The following is a 15,728-nucleotide window of genomic DNA, read 5'->3' as shown; positions in this document are numbered from 1 at the left end:
ACTTTTTTTTTTAGTGAGGAACAGGCACTTTTTTTTATTTTAGTGAGGAACCGGCACTTTTTTTTGCTTTTCTTGTAATTCAAGGTTTTAATTCTCAATCTTAATGTCAATTTCAGATAGTGTTTTGGGCAAACAGTATCTTATGGCAACAGGTGGACAGGACAATGAATTACGCCTGTGGGTTGTGGAAGTTGGAGGCCAAATAGTGGGTGGGAGCAACTCGCCGATAATTGCTCCTCATCACACTTTATATGGTCATGCAGCGTCAATTATGTGTGTTCGATTCAGTACAAGTGGACATATCCTTGCTTCTGCCTCAGGGGACAAGACTGTCAGGCTTTGGGATCCTGTGAGTATAATTTTTTAAAAATTATGCTTTCTGTTTTGATTACTGACCTCAGATGAAAGGGAGAAAAAACACCTTCTTCTGGGCATTTTCCCCTCAAAACAGTGTGAAGACTTTTGCACAAAATTTTGTGATGCAAATACTGTATTTCTCTTTGCGATGTAAAATGTAGGAAGTAGATGTGGATTCATTATTTACCAGTGTACTCATAATTGATATAGTGTGCTAGCATTCTTGTCTAACAAATTTGCTTCATATGCTGACTATTTCATGCTTGGTCAGCAAAAACTTAAATTTAGTGTTTATGTGCATTCATTAAAATTATTTTTATTTAATATGGGTATTTACAGACAGGTACTGTATTTAGTTGTAACATGGGCAATTCACTTAACCCAGTTCTAGCAAATCTGTACATGGAGGATTTTGAAACTGTAATGGTAAACCCTGTTAAGCCTAAAGATAGGGTCTTGATGAGGTATGTAGATGATATTTTGACTTTTTTGGAATCTAATCTAGGGGGGTTTTGTTATGCTCTTCAACAAAATAAACAACCTTCTGCCAAACAGTAACTATGAAGTAGAATGGAAAAAGAATAGAATTTCTTACTTGGGTATGCTAATATATAATTATGGATATCCTGGATATACTAGAAATTGTGTTATATCACAGGAAACCAACTTTTTGCATATCTAATATCCATTTCTTCAATTATAATGATATATCATTATAATTGAAGAAATGGATAATGATATCTCATTATAATTGAAGAAATGGATATTAGATACATAAAAAGTTGGACTGACAAGCAATTTATTTTTACATGCTGTAATTATTATTATTATTATTATTATTATTGAAAGTAATAGCTGTATTAACTGCATTCAGTTAATATAGAGTTTTCTCTATCTTTTTAGTAACTGATTTTTCAGGGTTACTGCATTCTGCCAGTAACTCACCAATGTATGTCTTTCTCGGAGAGGATAGCAGTTTCAAATCAGGGTGTAGTTTTATTTCTGACAAATACATCATACAGTACGGCATAGTATCATTTACGGAGTACCGATGATGGTAACTGAAATATGGTTTTCATCCTCCATAGAGTTGTCCTCCTTCTGTAGAAAATCTTTGCTAGCTTTGGTTCTAGGCCACGTTTCACTCAGGCTCTGCCGAGTATGATCATGCCGAAAGACGGGAGTAGGCTGTCATTCTCGGTAAGTCCTGCTCTTTGTATACGAGATCGTCAGCAGGGGGTCAACTGTGTGCTGAGTGGTGATTGACTGAGGAGTAATGGGCACTGTTGATTGTCTGGCGAGATTTCCTCTCTGGCCAAAAACTTGAGGTTGACGGTCTTGCTGCTGCAGCCTTGCTGAGCCGCAGGCTGGTGCGTGATGTCACTATTTTGTATTACCCGACAAATATTCTGATTAGTCATGGAGCGGCTCGCAGAATCCTGTTTCCCGGTCAGGAATGTCACTTCTCGTGGTGTCTGGTGCAGGTCTTTGTGCAATAGGCCACCTAATGTTGGTGGGCAGGAGGAGAACTTCTTGAGTGGTGTTCAATAAGGCCTTCTCCTGCTGTATCAAGAATGCTTCCAGCAGCCGTAGGCATCTTGGATCAGGGCCTTTCCAATTATATCTATATTTCCTACTACAGTCGACCCCTGGGATTCGCAGACTCAGTGATTCGTGGAATTTTACGGTGGAACGTCTATAAATTATTCGCGGTAAACAGGCCCATTCGTGGATTTTTCTGTGGAACATATGTATAAATTATTCGCGGGAAACTGGCCCATTCAGGGATTTTTTCGCTTTTTGTGGAGCAGTATTCTGTATTTTCATATTTATTATAATAACATTAAATAATAATGTGCAGTAATAATGACACTACTGTACATAATAGTAATAAGATTAAATAATAATAATACATAACATACACTGGGTACCTGTAATAATACAGTAATACATAATAATAATACTGTAATATTCAATCATACGGGTACTGACTGGTGATGATGATGAATTAGCTGTGCAGTCTGATGAATGACGAAGATAGACTGCACAGCAAAGTAGAGGAGTTACATCTCCTTTGAGGGCGCTTCTCCTTCCCCTTCTTCAGGAGGCGCTTCGTCAGGGGTTTCAGGAGGCACCACCTTCTTGAGGTAATTGAACATGTCCACAAAGGTGTTACGATAGGGCTGCATCAGTTCATTAAGGCCATTGGAAAATTTCTGTCTCTTTCCTCAAAATTATCCCATGCCTCTATCATTGTATGCAGCTGCCTGACTTTCTTAGTACATTTTGTACAGACCAAGAAATTCTTCAAAATCCTGGTCCGTTGGTTGGATAGAGAGTACATGGACGAGGGTAGCTAGTTCCAGCAAGAGCCTTCCCAAGCATTCTACCCTCTTCATATTCCTTCTTGATGAAGGCGACGGCACCAGAGAGCAGTATTCTAGCAAAGGAAGGACAAATGACCTAAAATAGGTTGCAATGATTTTATCATTGTTATAAATATATGAGGCCTTATGAACAATACCTAACTCATGTGCAGCATTTGCTGACATTTTCGTTAGGTGTTTTTCAAAAGTAAAATGTGAGTCAAAATTAACACCAAGTATAGTTAAAAGTTCAGATTCATTCAGCAGAGTCCCATCCACCAGAAGGGGAACGTGTGATGGAAAATCAGCACGAGTTCTGGTAACCAGCCTCATAGCCCACTGACTACATCATTCGCTAATCTGGTCCATGTCATGATTGAGACTAAGGGAGGCTTTTTTCTCATAAGTGGAGACTTGACTACACCCACAAGTGTTGCATCATCAGCATACTTAACAATCTTTTTTTTCTGGACCAACAACCATATCATTTGTATACACAAAAAAATAACAGTGGACCAAGAACACTACCCTGTGGAACTCCAGATGCAATAGGCCTTAGTGCACTAAAGATCCCATCAACAGCAACTCACTGCTGCCTACCTGTAAGGAAATCTTTCAGTAATCCTAAAACATCCACCCACTCCAGTATTTTGAAATTTATAAATAAGTGCCTTGTGATTTACAGTACTAAATTGAAAGCAGCACTAAAATCTATTTGAATTACTCCACGCTGAAAACTCTTATCAAGTTTTTCTTGTAAATGGCATGCCAAATCTAAAAGAGCATCACAGACACCAAACTGCTTCGTATATGCATGTTGACTGTCAGCTAACCATTCTCTGGATTCCATATACTTGAACAGTGGCTTGAAAATAAGTTTTTCAGCAACTTTGGAGAGCACAGGGAGAATAGATATTGGCCTGTAGTTACTGCAGTCTGCAGGTAATGCCATTCTATGGAACAAGCACTGTGTTACTAAGCTTGTGCTCATCCACAAAAATATGTCAACATAAAAATCTATGGAATCTTTTAATCTCAGGAGACAACACAATAGAAACCTTTTAAAAAACAGGGGAAAGAAGCAACCAGGATCTTCTCCATCCCAGCTATCGAGATTATCACGAATTTTCTTAACATCCATAGAGCAAAATACAAATTTTGTAAGAATAGGTTCAGGATAATAATTATCAGGGAGAGGGATATCCTCTGCTGATTGCATTAGATTCAAAAGATCAATGAAGCAGTTCAGCCTTTTCCTTAGGGCCAGTAACCAGTCTACCATCATCTGTTAGTAGTGGTGGAATAGAAGATGAGCTGCCTGATCCAAAGATAGATGATATAAATTTCTTTCAAGTTTCAACTTTAAGGGGAGTGTTTGACGAAAAAATCGAAGAATCCAAATTTTTCCTGATATTTCACATACGGACTCTTACATCTCTTGACTATATTTTCAGAAAATTTTATTAAAAATTTGCAATAGTTATGGAGTTATAAGCCAAAACCGTAACCCTACTATCACTGAGAAAATTAAGTTTTTCGTATAATGTCACGATAACTTCAGTATATCGGTAGTAATTTCAGTTTAGCTATCAAAGAAGAATATCTAAATGCGGTATATGGCAACTATATCCTACGCAAGTGCGTAGAGGCTCTGTTGGGTGAAGGAGTGTGCCCACTTGGGCAATCAGTGGCAGCTCAGCTCTCGACGAAGCAAGACGTCACGCTGCCCAACCTCGCCCGTGTTTTGACACACTTTTCATTCAGCGCACTTATATTACTTTGCAAATCAATTTTTTGTATTTCTCTCGGCTTTGCAATACTTCTTTGTTCAGAAGAAACCATGCCGAGACCAAGAAAATTTAAACATCTATGTTCCATAAGAGAAAGGAAGAAATGAATCCAAGAGAGAGGAAAGAGGGGGGGACCAGGAGCCTAAATACATAAAATATAATTCAATACACATAAATTAATAATCACAGATAACACCAATATGATATAACATATCAAGTTTGTCATAAAAACCTCAAAGTGTGAGACAACAAGCAAATAAATGGACAGACAAGCAAAAAATATCATCATAAAACTTTGGAGGCCGATACCTCAAAACTAAAGTTATCGACCTTCAAATGGAAACTCAGACGTCTATCTCAGTGAAACAAAAAGCAAATGAAAGCTAAATAAATTGTCTACAAAACTATAGAGAGTTTTTTTTTATTTTGTCCCAAAAATATTTTTGGGATTTATTTTTCCATGAAATCGATCCAAGATTTTTCAAAAGTCGAAAAATATTTGAAAAAAAAATTGAAAAAACGCTCTATTACTTTATTCTAATCTATAATACCTGTCTACCATGTGAATTTCAGCTCTTAGGTTGCAATAGTTATATATGTATCAAAATCTCTGTGATGTAAAAATGTTAATGTCATACGCATACATCGTTTAGGCCATATCTGTAGGTTTAATGGGTTTCTTATTACAATTTCAAAATGTTCCATGTACAGATTTGCTAGAACTGAGGTAAGTAGAATGCCCTTCCTGCAACCAGACACTTCTGTCTATAAAATCCTCCATTTACTGAAGACCTATCATTTCAAATTCAGGTTCTATTACGTATAGAATCTTGAAACGGTGATTATATAAAATTCAGTAATGCAGATACATTACTCCCTTTCACAATGAAAAATTGCTAAGTTCAGATTTGGATTTGTTATTTACCAAGGTACCCTTAAGAGTGAAATTTGAGGTAGCTATGAATGATATTGAATGGCCGTGAAAGTTGTAGTTCGACTTGGAATCCATGTACCGTAATTTGAAATGTATCACAGTACTTTAGTAGAATTTCACATTTTTCTTTTACTAGGGCATTATTCTGATTCAGCATGGATCAGAAAATTAATTAGACGAATAACTTAGTGTAGTAGGTACACTGGTGTAATATATTGTACGATATATGTTATGAATTGCATTCAAAGATATTTCAGTTTCACGGTTTATCTGTTGAATCATTACTTTCCAGATAAAACTAATTCCTCTAGGTGTACTAGAGGGTCACAAGCGTTATGTTACCTCATGTGCCTTCAGTGATGATGGAGCTTTGCTTGCAGCGGGAAGCGGTGACCGTGTTATTCATATATGGAAAGTAGAAGGTGTCACTAATAACATTAATAAAGTATCGGTGTCATCTCACGCAGGAAAGAGACTATCAGCCAAGTTTCCATCTCAGAGATATCGTGAAAATATAAAGGTAAAGTGCTGCCTCCTTTTATTTTTTGGTGTTATTTTCCTTTGATATTTTGGTGTTATTTGTAGTTTTTATGGAAAACTTTGCATTGAGACTTGTAAGTTTTAGGGGTGTAATGTTTTTCATTGTTGTTATTACATGTATTATATAGGAAGGAACATTAAAATATTCAACTTCATAAAATTCCACCTAGCAACTGTGACAGCTACAGATTTTAAAAGGAAAGTCAGAAGTGAAAAGTTGGAGATAATCAGGTTTTAAGAAAACTAAAGAATGTTGGCTTACCATAAATTCGTCTTTGAATTACTTGTGTCTTTATTGCGTGAACAAATTAACCTTGAAAAGTTCTTCAGTTCATGAGGTTAAAGATTTCTCCTTTAGAAATTCTATGCATTGAGAGACAGCATGTATTCAGTGTAGGCAATAAAAAACATCCAGCTGATTTACATGATAAAAAATTATTTGCAATCATGAGAAAATTACATCATGAAAACTCTTTCGGTATTACGAGAAATTTAACAGGTACATCAGAAACTTTCAGTCAGTAATTGAATAAAAAAAAAGTGTGAGGTCTTAGGGAGAAGGCCCCATCACGTTTCCCTCTGAAAGGTTTACTATTATGTACGTTGTGTCTTCCTCTTTGAGAGGAAAACTGCTGACTCCTGGTTTGGGGTCTCACAGGGATGTTAGGTTTATCAGGGGCTCTTCAGGATCTCAGCTGTCATCTCCCCTCAAGAAATGATTGAGGTGTTTGGTGAGGCTCTCTGCCCAGAGTACCTTCTTGGGATAACATGTTTCAGCCGCTTATTGCTGCCAAGTCTATCTTGGTGACCCTGGAGGACATCCCCAATATTCCAGTAGAGGACTCGCCCAGGGCTGAAACAATCCCCTCAGATCCTGCAGAGGCTTCAAGATTGCTTTATTTCTTAGCAAGGGTAGTGCCAGTTGTTCTCAGTACCCATTTGTGTTAGTTGGAAAGTATAACACTTTATGTAGAATGATGATGCAAAGGAAATGGGAAAAGAAAGAATGGATGAGGGCAATGTGTATATTTATTCAGGAGAGTAGATGGGATTGGTAGAGGAGGAGTGGGCATGATCTCAACGTCAGTTGCAGAAAACTAATTGACTGGAGAGCAGAGAGCAGTAAATTACTGTTCGCTAGATTTAGCTCAAAATAATACAGTACGAGCTCAGTATCACAGTATACTATGCGCTAGTGAATAAACTCTGAAAATACCTTATAAAAGATGAATGTTATGTAGAACTGCAGAACGTTATAAATGAAATACCAGAAAGAAGTATGGGAATTCTTGTTGGTGACATAAATGCAAAAGTTGGTAATTGGCAAGTAATGCCTGTGAGAGGCTGCAAATGAAAATTGGGGCCAATTTATTAGTTTTTGTGCTACAGATAATTTTGTAATTGGTGGTACCAATTCCAAAAAAAAAGGACCCCCAACAAAAAGTTGACAGAGTATCGATCTTGGAGGGGGTTGTTTTTTATTGTTACTGACGTTGTCATCAGTTTGCAGTCGTAAATCTGAGGACGGTCTGGGAATAGGATTCGCAAGTGATGACGCATCACCACGACAGACTGATGTGGGATATTTCATACCACTATATTAAAGTTAAAATTATTGTTGAATTCACATTTTCATGAAGAAATAATTATATAATGCAAATTATTGAGTAATTTTTGCCATCAGCAGTCAAATAATCACGATCATGGCCACGTTCTACGTAATTTTTAATAGAGTATGTATTTTACTGGTTTCATGAAGAATAGAATGAATTCCTCCTTATTACTTTGAGTGCAAAATTCTTCAGCAACAAAATATATACAGTATATATATATATATATATTTATATTTTTTTTTTTACTTCAGAATATATTTACTAATGTTGCGTTGACATATCTTTAAAACAAAATTCTTCTCTTTAATCTCTTGAGGATAGAATTACGCTGCATAGAAGCAACTGGCAACTCTCTCTCTCTCTCTCTCTCTCTCTCTCTCTCTCTCTCTCTCTCTCTCTCTCTCTCTCTCTCTCTCTCTCTCTCTCTCTCTCTCTCTCTCTCTCATTTGCCACATAAACTGTCTCTCTCTCTCTATCATTTGCCACATAAACACAGAATTATGCTGCATAGAGAGAACTAGCAACTCTCTCTCTCATGTCATTTGCCATGTAAACACAAGTATTGTTCAGTAACTCGGCTTTTGTCTCTGTAAAGTTTACCTTTGACATGTCTTTTCGTTCCTAAAAACACATAAAAAGTATCGTACTGTAGCTACCAATCAGGTAGCAGATAGGTAAAACTGTTAATGCGCAACGATTGGCTGTGATACTTCTTACCCTTCCAGACAGTAGTGTTTCTTAATGACGGTATATATGGTGCGCAAGCGAAATTGGTTACAAGGTAAAAACATTTCAGTTTAGTACAGTATAAATACAGAACAGTATATATAAAATAAAAATGTAAATGAAAAGTTTTTTATTTACCTTTGGTAAATAAAAAAGAAAATGTACGCAACGAGCGGAAGAACAGTAACTATCTTAAATTGTGGTCAGACATTATGTATTTTAAATCGGCTGACCCTCCTCAGTGTCTGTCTTATCCGATATCCGGATTAACGGGGTCAGGCTTAACGAGGGTCGACTGTAGAATGAAAGATGGCATGTATATGGTGATTTTTCTTTAATGGTCACAAAAATCTCATTCTATTTAGATTTAGTGCCAGAATTGTGATACTTTGCCTGTGACATTTAAAATTTTTCAGTTGAAAATTAGCCAAGAGTTATTCTTTTTCAGGTTATTGATTGGAATTGTGATGATGTATGTGGCTGGTTAACAGAGCAGGGATTGGCAGAATATTCACATAATTTCCGTTCTCAAGCTATTGATGGACGGGAACTTTTAACAATGACAGATGACATTTTAGAGAATAAACTTGGAGTTGGTAAGTCATATTAGCAGGTAAAATAATGTATAAAAATTTAGCTACTTTTACAGAGAAATGGTGGAGTACAAACAGGTTTAAATTTGGTGTCATAAAAGCTTCTGGATATACTGTAAACTGTGGATTCATAGTGGCTGCAGACTACTGGGACTTTCTCTGTAGCCAGGGGATCAATAGAGAAACCTTCTGCGAATAAAATTTGTTATATCTTTATCTCAACTTTGTCCTAAAAGGGGTCAGAGGTCTGGTTAAACAAATCATTTATAACTAACTATCTAAACTGGGAAATTTGTGTTACATTTTAATTTCAGATTCTTTTTTCCAATAAAAATTTTGCTGTACTCATGTACGGTGCGTAGTTCTATTTTAAATCTAGTTTAGCTCTGGAGAAGGCCGTGGGTTAGTATTAAGCTGAAACAGCTGTTGGCTCAGGAATGAATAAGCATTTACATTGGCATATCTTCTTTCAATTGATGAGTTTTTTTCTTAATTGGTCAACCTTAAAGTTTTCCCAGCCTGGGGGTGTGTTTAATATATATTTAGCCTGTCCCATAAAGGTTAGCCAAGTGTATAAGTGTTTTTAGAGAATGATCTTACATGCATTGGACTTTTTTTTTTTTTTAGATGCTCTTGGTCATCGCAACAAAATACTTCGGTTAATTCAGAAATCTGGACCGGGATCACCAGCTTCCAAGACATCTGTAAATGCTCCACCAAAAGAGTACCTTTGTCCAATTACCAAAGAATTGTTTACGGATCCCGTCCTTTGTGCTGGTAAGTTGTAGATTCAGGTAATCCTGAAACGGAGAATTATTTTTTCTGAGGTTTCTTTGTGTTCTGTAACTCTAAATTTATTATAGCGTCTGTAAGTGTTTTATGTCTGTTTTCAGAGTGAAATTATTTTAGTCTCTTCCCTTTTTCTTAAATGTTTTTTGGGTTGTCCTTATTCCCATGGATCAAGACAGCTGCCTTATGGTACACTGAAGAAGAATCCCTCCCTTTAACCTTATCTTCTTTAGCTTTGCACCCCTCGCTTGGCCTGGTCAGCATTCACTCCAGCAGAGTTCATCATTGTTGTTTATAGCACTGCCCAAGATATTGTGCTTCATAAGCTGGTCCTTAAGTGTTGTAAGAGATTTCAGTTGTATGTAGGAATTATTTTCCTTCATTAAGAGTATTGCTCTCATTCCCAAGGCAGCATGTTTGTACTATTTTGGTGAGCTCAAGGGGAAATTCTTCCTTCCGTCCGATATCCTAATAATACCTGTCAGGCCACCTCTACCTACATTTACTTTGGAAATCAGTAATAATTGGGTTTTGTATTCTACCAAGCTTTGAAATTCTCCTCTTCTTTTTGTTTTGCCTAAGTATTATAAGTTTTTCTTTTAAAATACATGTCAGTCCCTTCCTTCGCAGCTGAGCCCCACTCTTCCTTCTCTTTAGTATTCCTGTTTTCTTCTTGATTTGGTTAGGTTGCCCTTCCCATCGGCATTTGCACTTGGAGAGTAAGCTTCTGGGAACTGGGAAGTTGCTTTCCAGAATAATACCTGTAGGTTCCTTTTCCTTGACTACTTGACAGAGACCCAGTTGTGTAGTTATCTGGAAAATTCGTATGTGATCCTGCATTGCTGTAGTATTGGAAAGTACATTCTTGTTATTAGTCCACAAAATCAAACTGAAAATGATTTTATATCACCTGTTCAGTTCCTTATTGCTCATTAAATTTTGTTAAGGGTACATTAGCCCTCTAGCTTAAAAATAGAATTTGATAAAACTACATATTTTTCAGTCAGATAATAAGCTTTGAGTGTCTAATTTCAGCCAGAGCTCAAATCTGATTAATCTTGCATTCCTAATTAGGGTGAAAATAGGGTTGATTTAGGTGTGGTACACCATTTGAATGCACCCCTCTTGGTTAATTGTTCTTTACTTGGATCTACTTTTAACATTTTCCCAGTCAAGAGATTTGTACTTCTTTTAAGCAAATACCTGTAATCTGCTCTAATAAGGTTATTAATTTTATAACAAAGTCCTGTTTCTTAGACTTTTCAAAACTAAATTTATTTTTGCAAAAAAATATTATGTTTATATATGGAATTAGATGCAAGATACATAAAAATGCTTATAAGATTTATCTGTATTCATTAAGGATTCAATGATACACATGCATTTTTAGTTGAACTGAAGACCACTTTCATTTACAGATGGTTTTACGTACGAGCGGGTAGCTTTAGAGGCTTGGCTTGCTGATGGGAAACGAACTAGTCCAATGACTAATGAGAAGTTAACTCACCTAACGCTTACTCCAAACCGCACTCTTCGAACACTAATTCAAAGGTACAAAGAGGAGAGCATATGATTCCTTTTTTTTGGTAATTTATTATGTGGGGGATGGAAGAAAATACATACCTAGGCAGGAATGAGAATGCATTAATTGTGATATTGTTTAAACATAAAGATTCAAAGAAACAATTGTGATATTTAAGACTGTTGTTCTAAAGCCATTTTAGTTACCAGTAATTTCTCATCATTGTGTACTACAGTAGAAACTACGACAGTGATATCATAAATTAGCATGATTTTTAGACAAAAGTTAAGGTAACTAATTCTCTACATCTTACCATGACAGGCTCAGCGGATTTTAGTAAAGATTTTTAACTGCCATTGGTGACTAATTTTTCTATGGAACAACACCTTAATTAAATTAGTAAATGTGTGTAACTCAGGAAACTACCATTTTTTATTAAATTAAGAAAACTGAAATTGAATTATGGCAACAAAAACATTACTGTTGGAAATTTCCAAATTATCTTGTAGGCTAACTTGAAATTAAAACAGGCTAACTTGAAATTAAAACACACCAACATGATCTTATAGTTTTGAAAGAAAGATACCATAGTCAACACTAGAAATCACCGGCTTGGAAGATATAAGTGTTCTGTATTTTACATCGAAGTTGCAGTACTTATTCATGTAAACATGAACACAGGTATATCATCTGAAACGTTTTGTCAGTAGATTTTCATTTACTGTTGTAGCTTATCAGTTAATGCTTAAATGTTTTTTTATAGTAGCCTGCAAGTTTTCATAATAATCAACACTTACGAAACAATGTTCACAAAGGAGAGTAATGTCAAATTTATGAAGTTAATTCCCTTTACAACTCTGAAACAGAAATTGATGACAAGTAAAATCTAAGGGGCTTGTCAGAAAAGTAATGACAATTGATTTAATATATAAAGTATAGCGATCTTTCTATGAAAATGTGTAGGTAAGTCATCGTTGAATTTTATATTTTCCTTTATAAAAGGAAGGTTTGAGAATCCTGATGACAGGTGCAGCTTGCTTGAAGTAATGCTCAGTAGTAAACATGTAAGTAAACGACCTTTGATTTTGAACGTCTTTAGTATCAGCAAGTTAGGAAAAAGGAATCTGTTTTCAAATTTCAAAGATGCATTGCAGAATGTAGATTTTAGTTTGCTTACATGAATAGCAATGCAAAAGAAAATATTACTTTAGTGTGGATGTATCAGTTGAGGCATTGTAATATGAAGATGAAACATTTCAACCCTTTTTTTAAATAATGAAAGTTTATTAGGACCTTGACCTCAGCTTCTGTTTTTCTTTTTGTAATTCTCTGGTGATGAAGCTAGTGGGAGAAAAGTTAAAGGCTGGAGGAGGAGGACAGGCAAAGACAGATTTATCCCAAAGGAACGGCAAAGTCATTACAACCATAAAATACTGTATAAGATACTGCTATTATGCATCTTTAGGAAGTTGCTGATTGTTTAAATTAGGTTGAAGGCTTTGATTTTTCATGTTAAAACTAATTAGATGCTATCGTGTCAGTATCTGGAAGTGGAAATCTGCACTTTCAGCCTGCTGGCAATCACAGACTATATGCACAAAGTCCATCGTGTCCATATGTGATGAACGTATATTGTAGTTCCTGTGGCTTACGCTTTTTCAGATATAACCTGTAAAGACTGTTTGAAAAGAACAACTAACACACTGCTTGAGGTTTAGTCCATTAATACAGTGTAGCCAAGCACCTTACACTGCATCGTTTTGTAAGGAGTCATGTGATTTCAGTAGCAATAAGATTGTTATGTTTTACAGCAGATGCTTAATATTTTGAGCATTTTTCCATAAAGCCAGACATGAATGTCATACTGAATTGTTATGAAAATGACCAACTCTTGTTCCTCTTTGTGTCCAAGGGTTTTAGGTTGTGATACATGTGTGGAGAATCTTCTCAGTGTATTTTCAAAAATATATTTACAGCTTCAAAATAGGATTTCAGTGCATACATGAGTGTTCCATTCTCGTTTGTTTGCTAACGCATGCAGATTGTCATGAAATTGTAAAGCATGAAAAAATGGCTTAGTTGCTGTAGCATACAAATTAATTTTTTTGAAAATCTCTCTTAAAGCAGATAATTTCCATAGTTACTGCAGCAGTGACATTCAGATAAAAACACGAGGAGGTTCACAGACAAAGAGATCCTATGAATATAAAGTATAGTTTAAAGTCACTAAGTGTCACCGATATATCCCAGACATTTTTCATACCTTTTGGAAGACTTACTTTATTTTTGTACCCTTTACACAGAAAAAGATTTTAAATGGCTTTTATGAAGTCAGCTTTTTCATATTTGTTAAGAAGTGAAATTTTCTAGTCAGGATTTTAGAGTACATGTATGACACAGTTACAATTCTTCAAAATAATATTTGGTCTTCTCAGTGTACCATATGCATGAGATGATGTATGATCTGTTGAATTTCATTGTCAATAAAATCTAGAGTTATATTATTTTAAAGATTTTTACAAAGTGAATTGTAGAAAGTATGTCTTTTATTTTTGAGCCATAATCAAAATATTAGTAGTTTACACTGTTTTGTTGATGCAGTCTATATAATTGTAAAATTAAATTATAACTTTACCTCTTATGTCCAACGATTACAACAACTAATGTATAAAAATTATATTCTTGAAAGAATATGCATTCTGCTTCTGTTAGATCTGGAAGTGAATGAATGGAAAATTCTGTATTGTTGCTTCCTTAAAATTATAGATTATAGGTTGCTAAATTGGTTTTGGTCAGGTTTTTATATGAAGTAATACAATGACAAAAAATTTTGATGTCATTGTTCATCCAGCATTAAAAGGTTTTGTTTATCTTAATGCTGGATTTACATAAAAGGGGAAAGTGCATTGCTGTATGTATTCATTGTATTTATCATCCTTGCCTGAGTATCATATTTGTGCTTCATTTGTGTACATTTCACTCATATCCACTTACATTTTGACATTCCAGAATTTAAAGAATTACTGTTCTGCATATGCTGGCTGTAATTTGCCATTCACGACTGCCATTTTCATAAAACTTGGCATTGCAGGGCAGAAGTGGTCCTCAAAAGCCTATGTTTTAGAAATGTTGCAGATAAGATGAAATTTTATTACTAACTTTATATTGAGAAGATGAGGATCTGTTGTTGCTGTATAAACATTTGGGGTAAATTGGTATTGGGTTTGGATTTTCTTAACGAAAATTGCATTTGTATACAGTGAATCTTACGCAGTGAGACCTTTTTCAGACTGCTCTTTCTTGTGGCTAACTGTTCCAGTTGTTGATGCTAGGATACTGTGGGAAAAAGTCTCTCCATTAACAATTATGTTATGGACTAGAAAACTTGGGGCATTATATGGGTGGTCATTAAACAATTCTGGTATTTTCCTTGGAAGTAATGTACCCTAAGAGTGACAGAAGCACTTCCACTTCTAGTTTTACTTCTCAGGAAGATTTAAAGTTCCCAGAACTGTATACGCAAGAATGGGCCTGCCTTGATGATTGGTCCCAATATCGCATCACAAAGATAAAAGAAGTAAAAGTAGATTGGTATCTCCAGGTACTAGTTTGAGAGATTAAATTTAGAGGCAAATGGCAGTGTTTATACTTGTCTCTGCTTGTAAGAGGCTGTGTTCTTTGAGATTTTTTTTTATCTAGAATGATTAGCATTGTAGTTTTTAGTCTTCAAGTAGATCTTGATTGCCTGAACTGGATTAAGTAAGAGCTTATCTTCTTTATTTGTGATTGAGAACAAAAAGGGTTGGTGAAGGATGCAGTATTCAAGTCGTGACAACCAGCTGTCTACATCTTGGCTGTGAATTCAGAGTAGAAAGAATGGCCTACAGACAAGCTGCCTTTCATATGGGGGATATTCCAGGATAAACCATGAAGTTTATTTGCTTGTTTTGAGGAAACTTGTGCCAAAACGAAGATCTTCTGGATAGTCAAATCCTAAAGAGAGGCTTCTGGAAGATGTTTATCAGGCAGCTATAGGAGTTTCTAAGGATTAGAGCAAGAGCCTAGATCTTGTAGAACTACGAAAAACTTCGTACATGAAGTGTCAAATGAGACTAGTCAGAATGCAGCCTTATATTTTTGGACAGCAGAAACCAATAGCTTCTTGTGCTCATGAAGGAAGACGAAGTGTGTAGTTGACGGAAATGTGACATTAACCAAGTTAATATCCTTGTAATCACACCAACAGGAGCATCATTTCCACTTAGCATGATAGTGATTGGCTGTTGAAGTTCTGCAAGATCTCTTTTGCAGTCTGTTTTGTGTAACCTCCAGGTATGAAGATATAGATTATCAAGACATCTGCAAAACTGGAGCTGTTCTAGGATTTTTTTCCCCAGGCCCATTGACTGCAGAACTATCCATTACAAGAAAAAAAAGGTCCTACCAATCAGAGTCATTTTTGGGTTCAGCAAAGTTTGCCGCCTCCATAGAACCTGTC

The 15,728-nt window shown here is 35.7% G+C and overlaps 1 protein-coding gene across 4 annotated transcripts in view; it reads left to right on the top strand.

Moving 5' to 3' along the window:
• Positions 1-12,349, top strand: part of LOC136848825 (WD repeat, SAM and U-box domain-containing protein 1-like) — a 55,442-nt gene extending 43,093 nt beyond the window's left edge. For 3 of the 4 annotated variants that reach the window (XM_067121565.1, XM_067121562.1, XM_067121564.1), the window contains 5 exons: positions 117-349; positions 5,740-5,967; positions 8,775-8,922; positions 9,547-9,696; positions 11,127-11,811. In XM_067121565.1, coding sequence (XP_066977666.1) covers positions 117-349; positions 5,740-5,967; positions 8,775-8,922; positions 9,547-9,696; positions 11,127-11,281 — 914 coding nt within the window. In that variant the 3' untranslated portion in view covers positions 11,282-11,811. Of the gene's footprint in view, positions 1-116; positions 350-5,739; positions 5,968-8,774; positions 8,923-9,546; positions 9,697-11,126; positions 11,812-12,232 lie in introns of those variants that run through there. The other variant, XM_067121563.1, reaches the window with a different exon arrangement.
• The last annotated feature ends 3,379 nt before the right edge of the window (positions 12,350-15,728 follow it).

The sequence above is a fragment of the Macrobrachium rosenbergii genome, chromosome 19 (genome assembly GCF_040412425.1).
Source record: "Macrobrachium rosenbergii isolate ZJJX-2024 chromosome 19, ASM4041242v1, whole genome shotgun sequence".
Taxonomy (NCBI): domain Eukaryota; kingdom Metazoa; phylum Arthropoda; class Malacostraca; order Decapoda; family Palaemonidae; genus Macrobrachium; species Macrobrachium rosenbergii.
The sequence above is the reverse complement of the archived record's forward strand: the minus strand, read 5'-3'. Positions and strand labels throughout refer to the sequence as shown.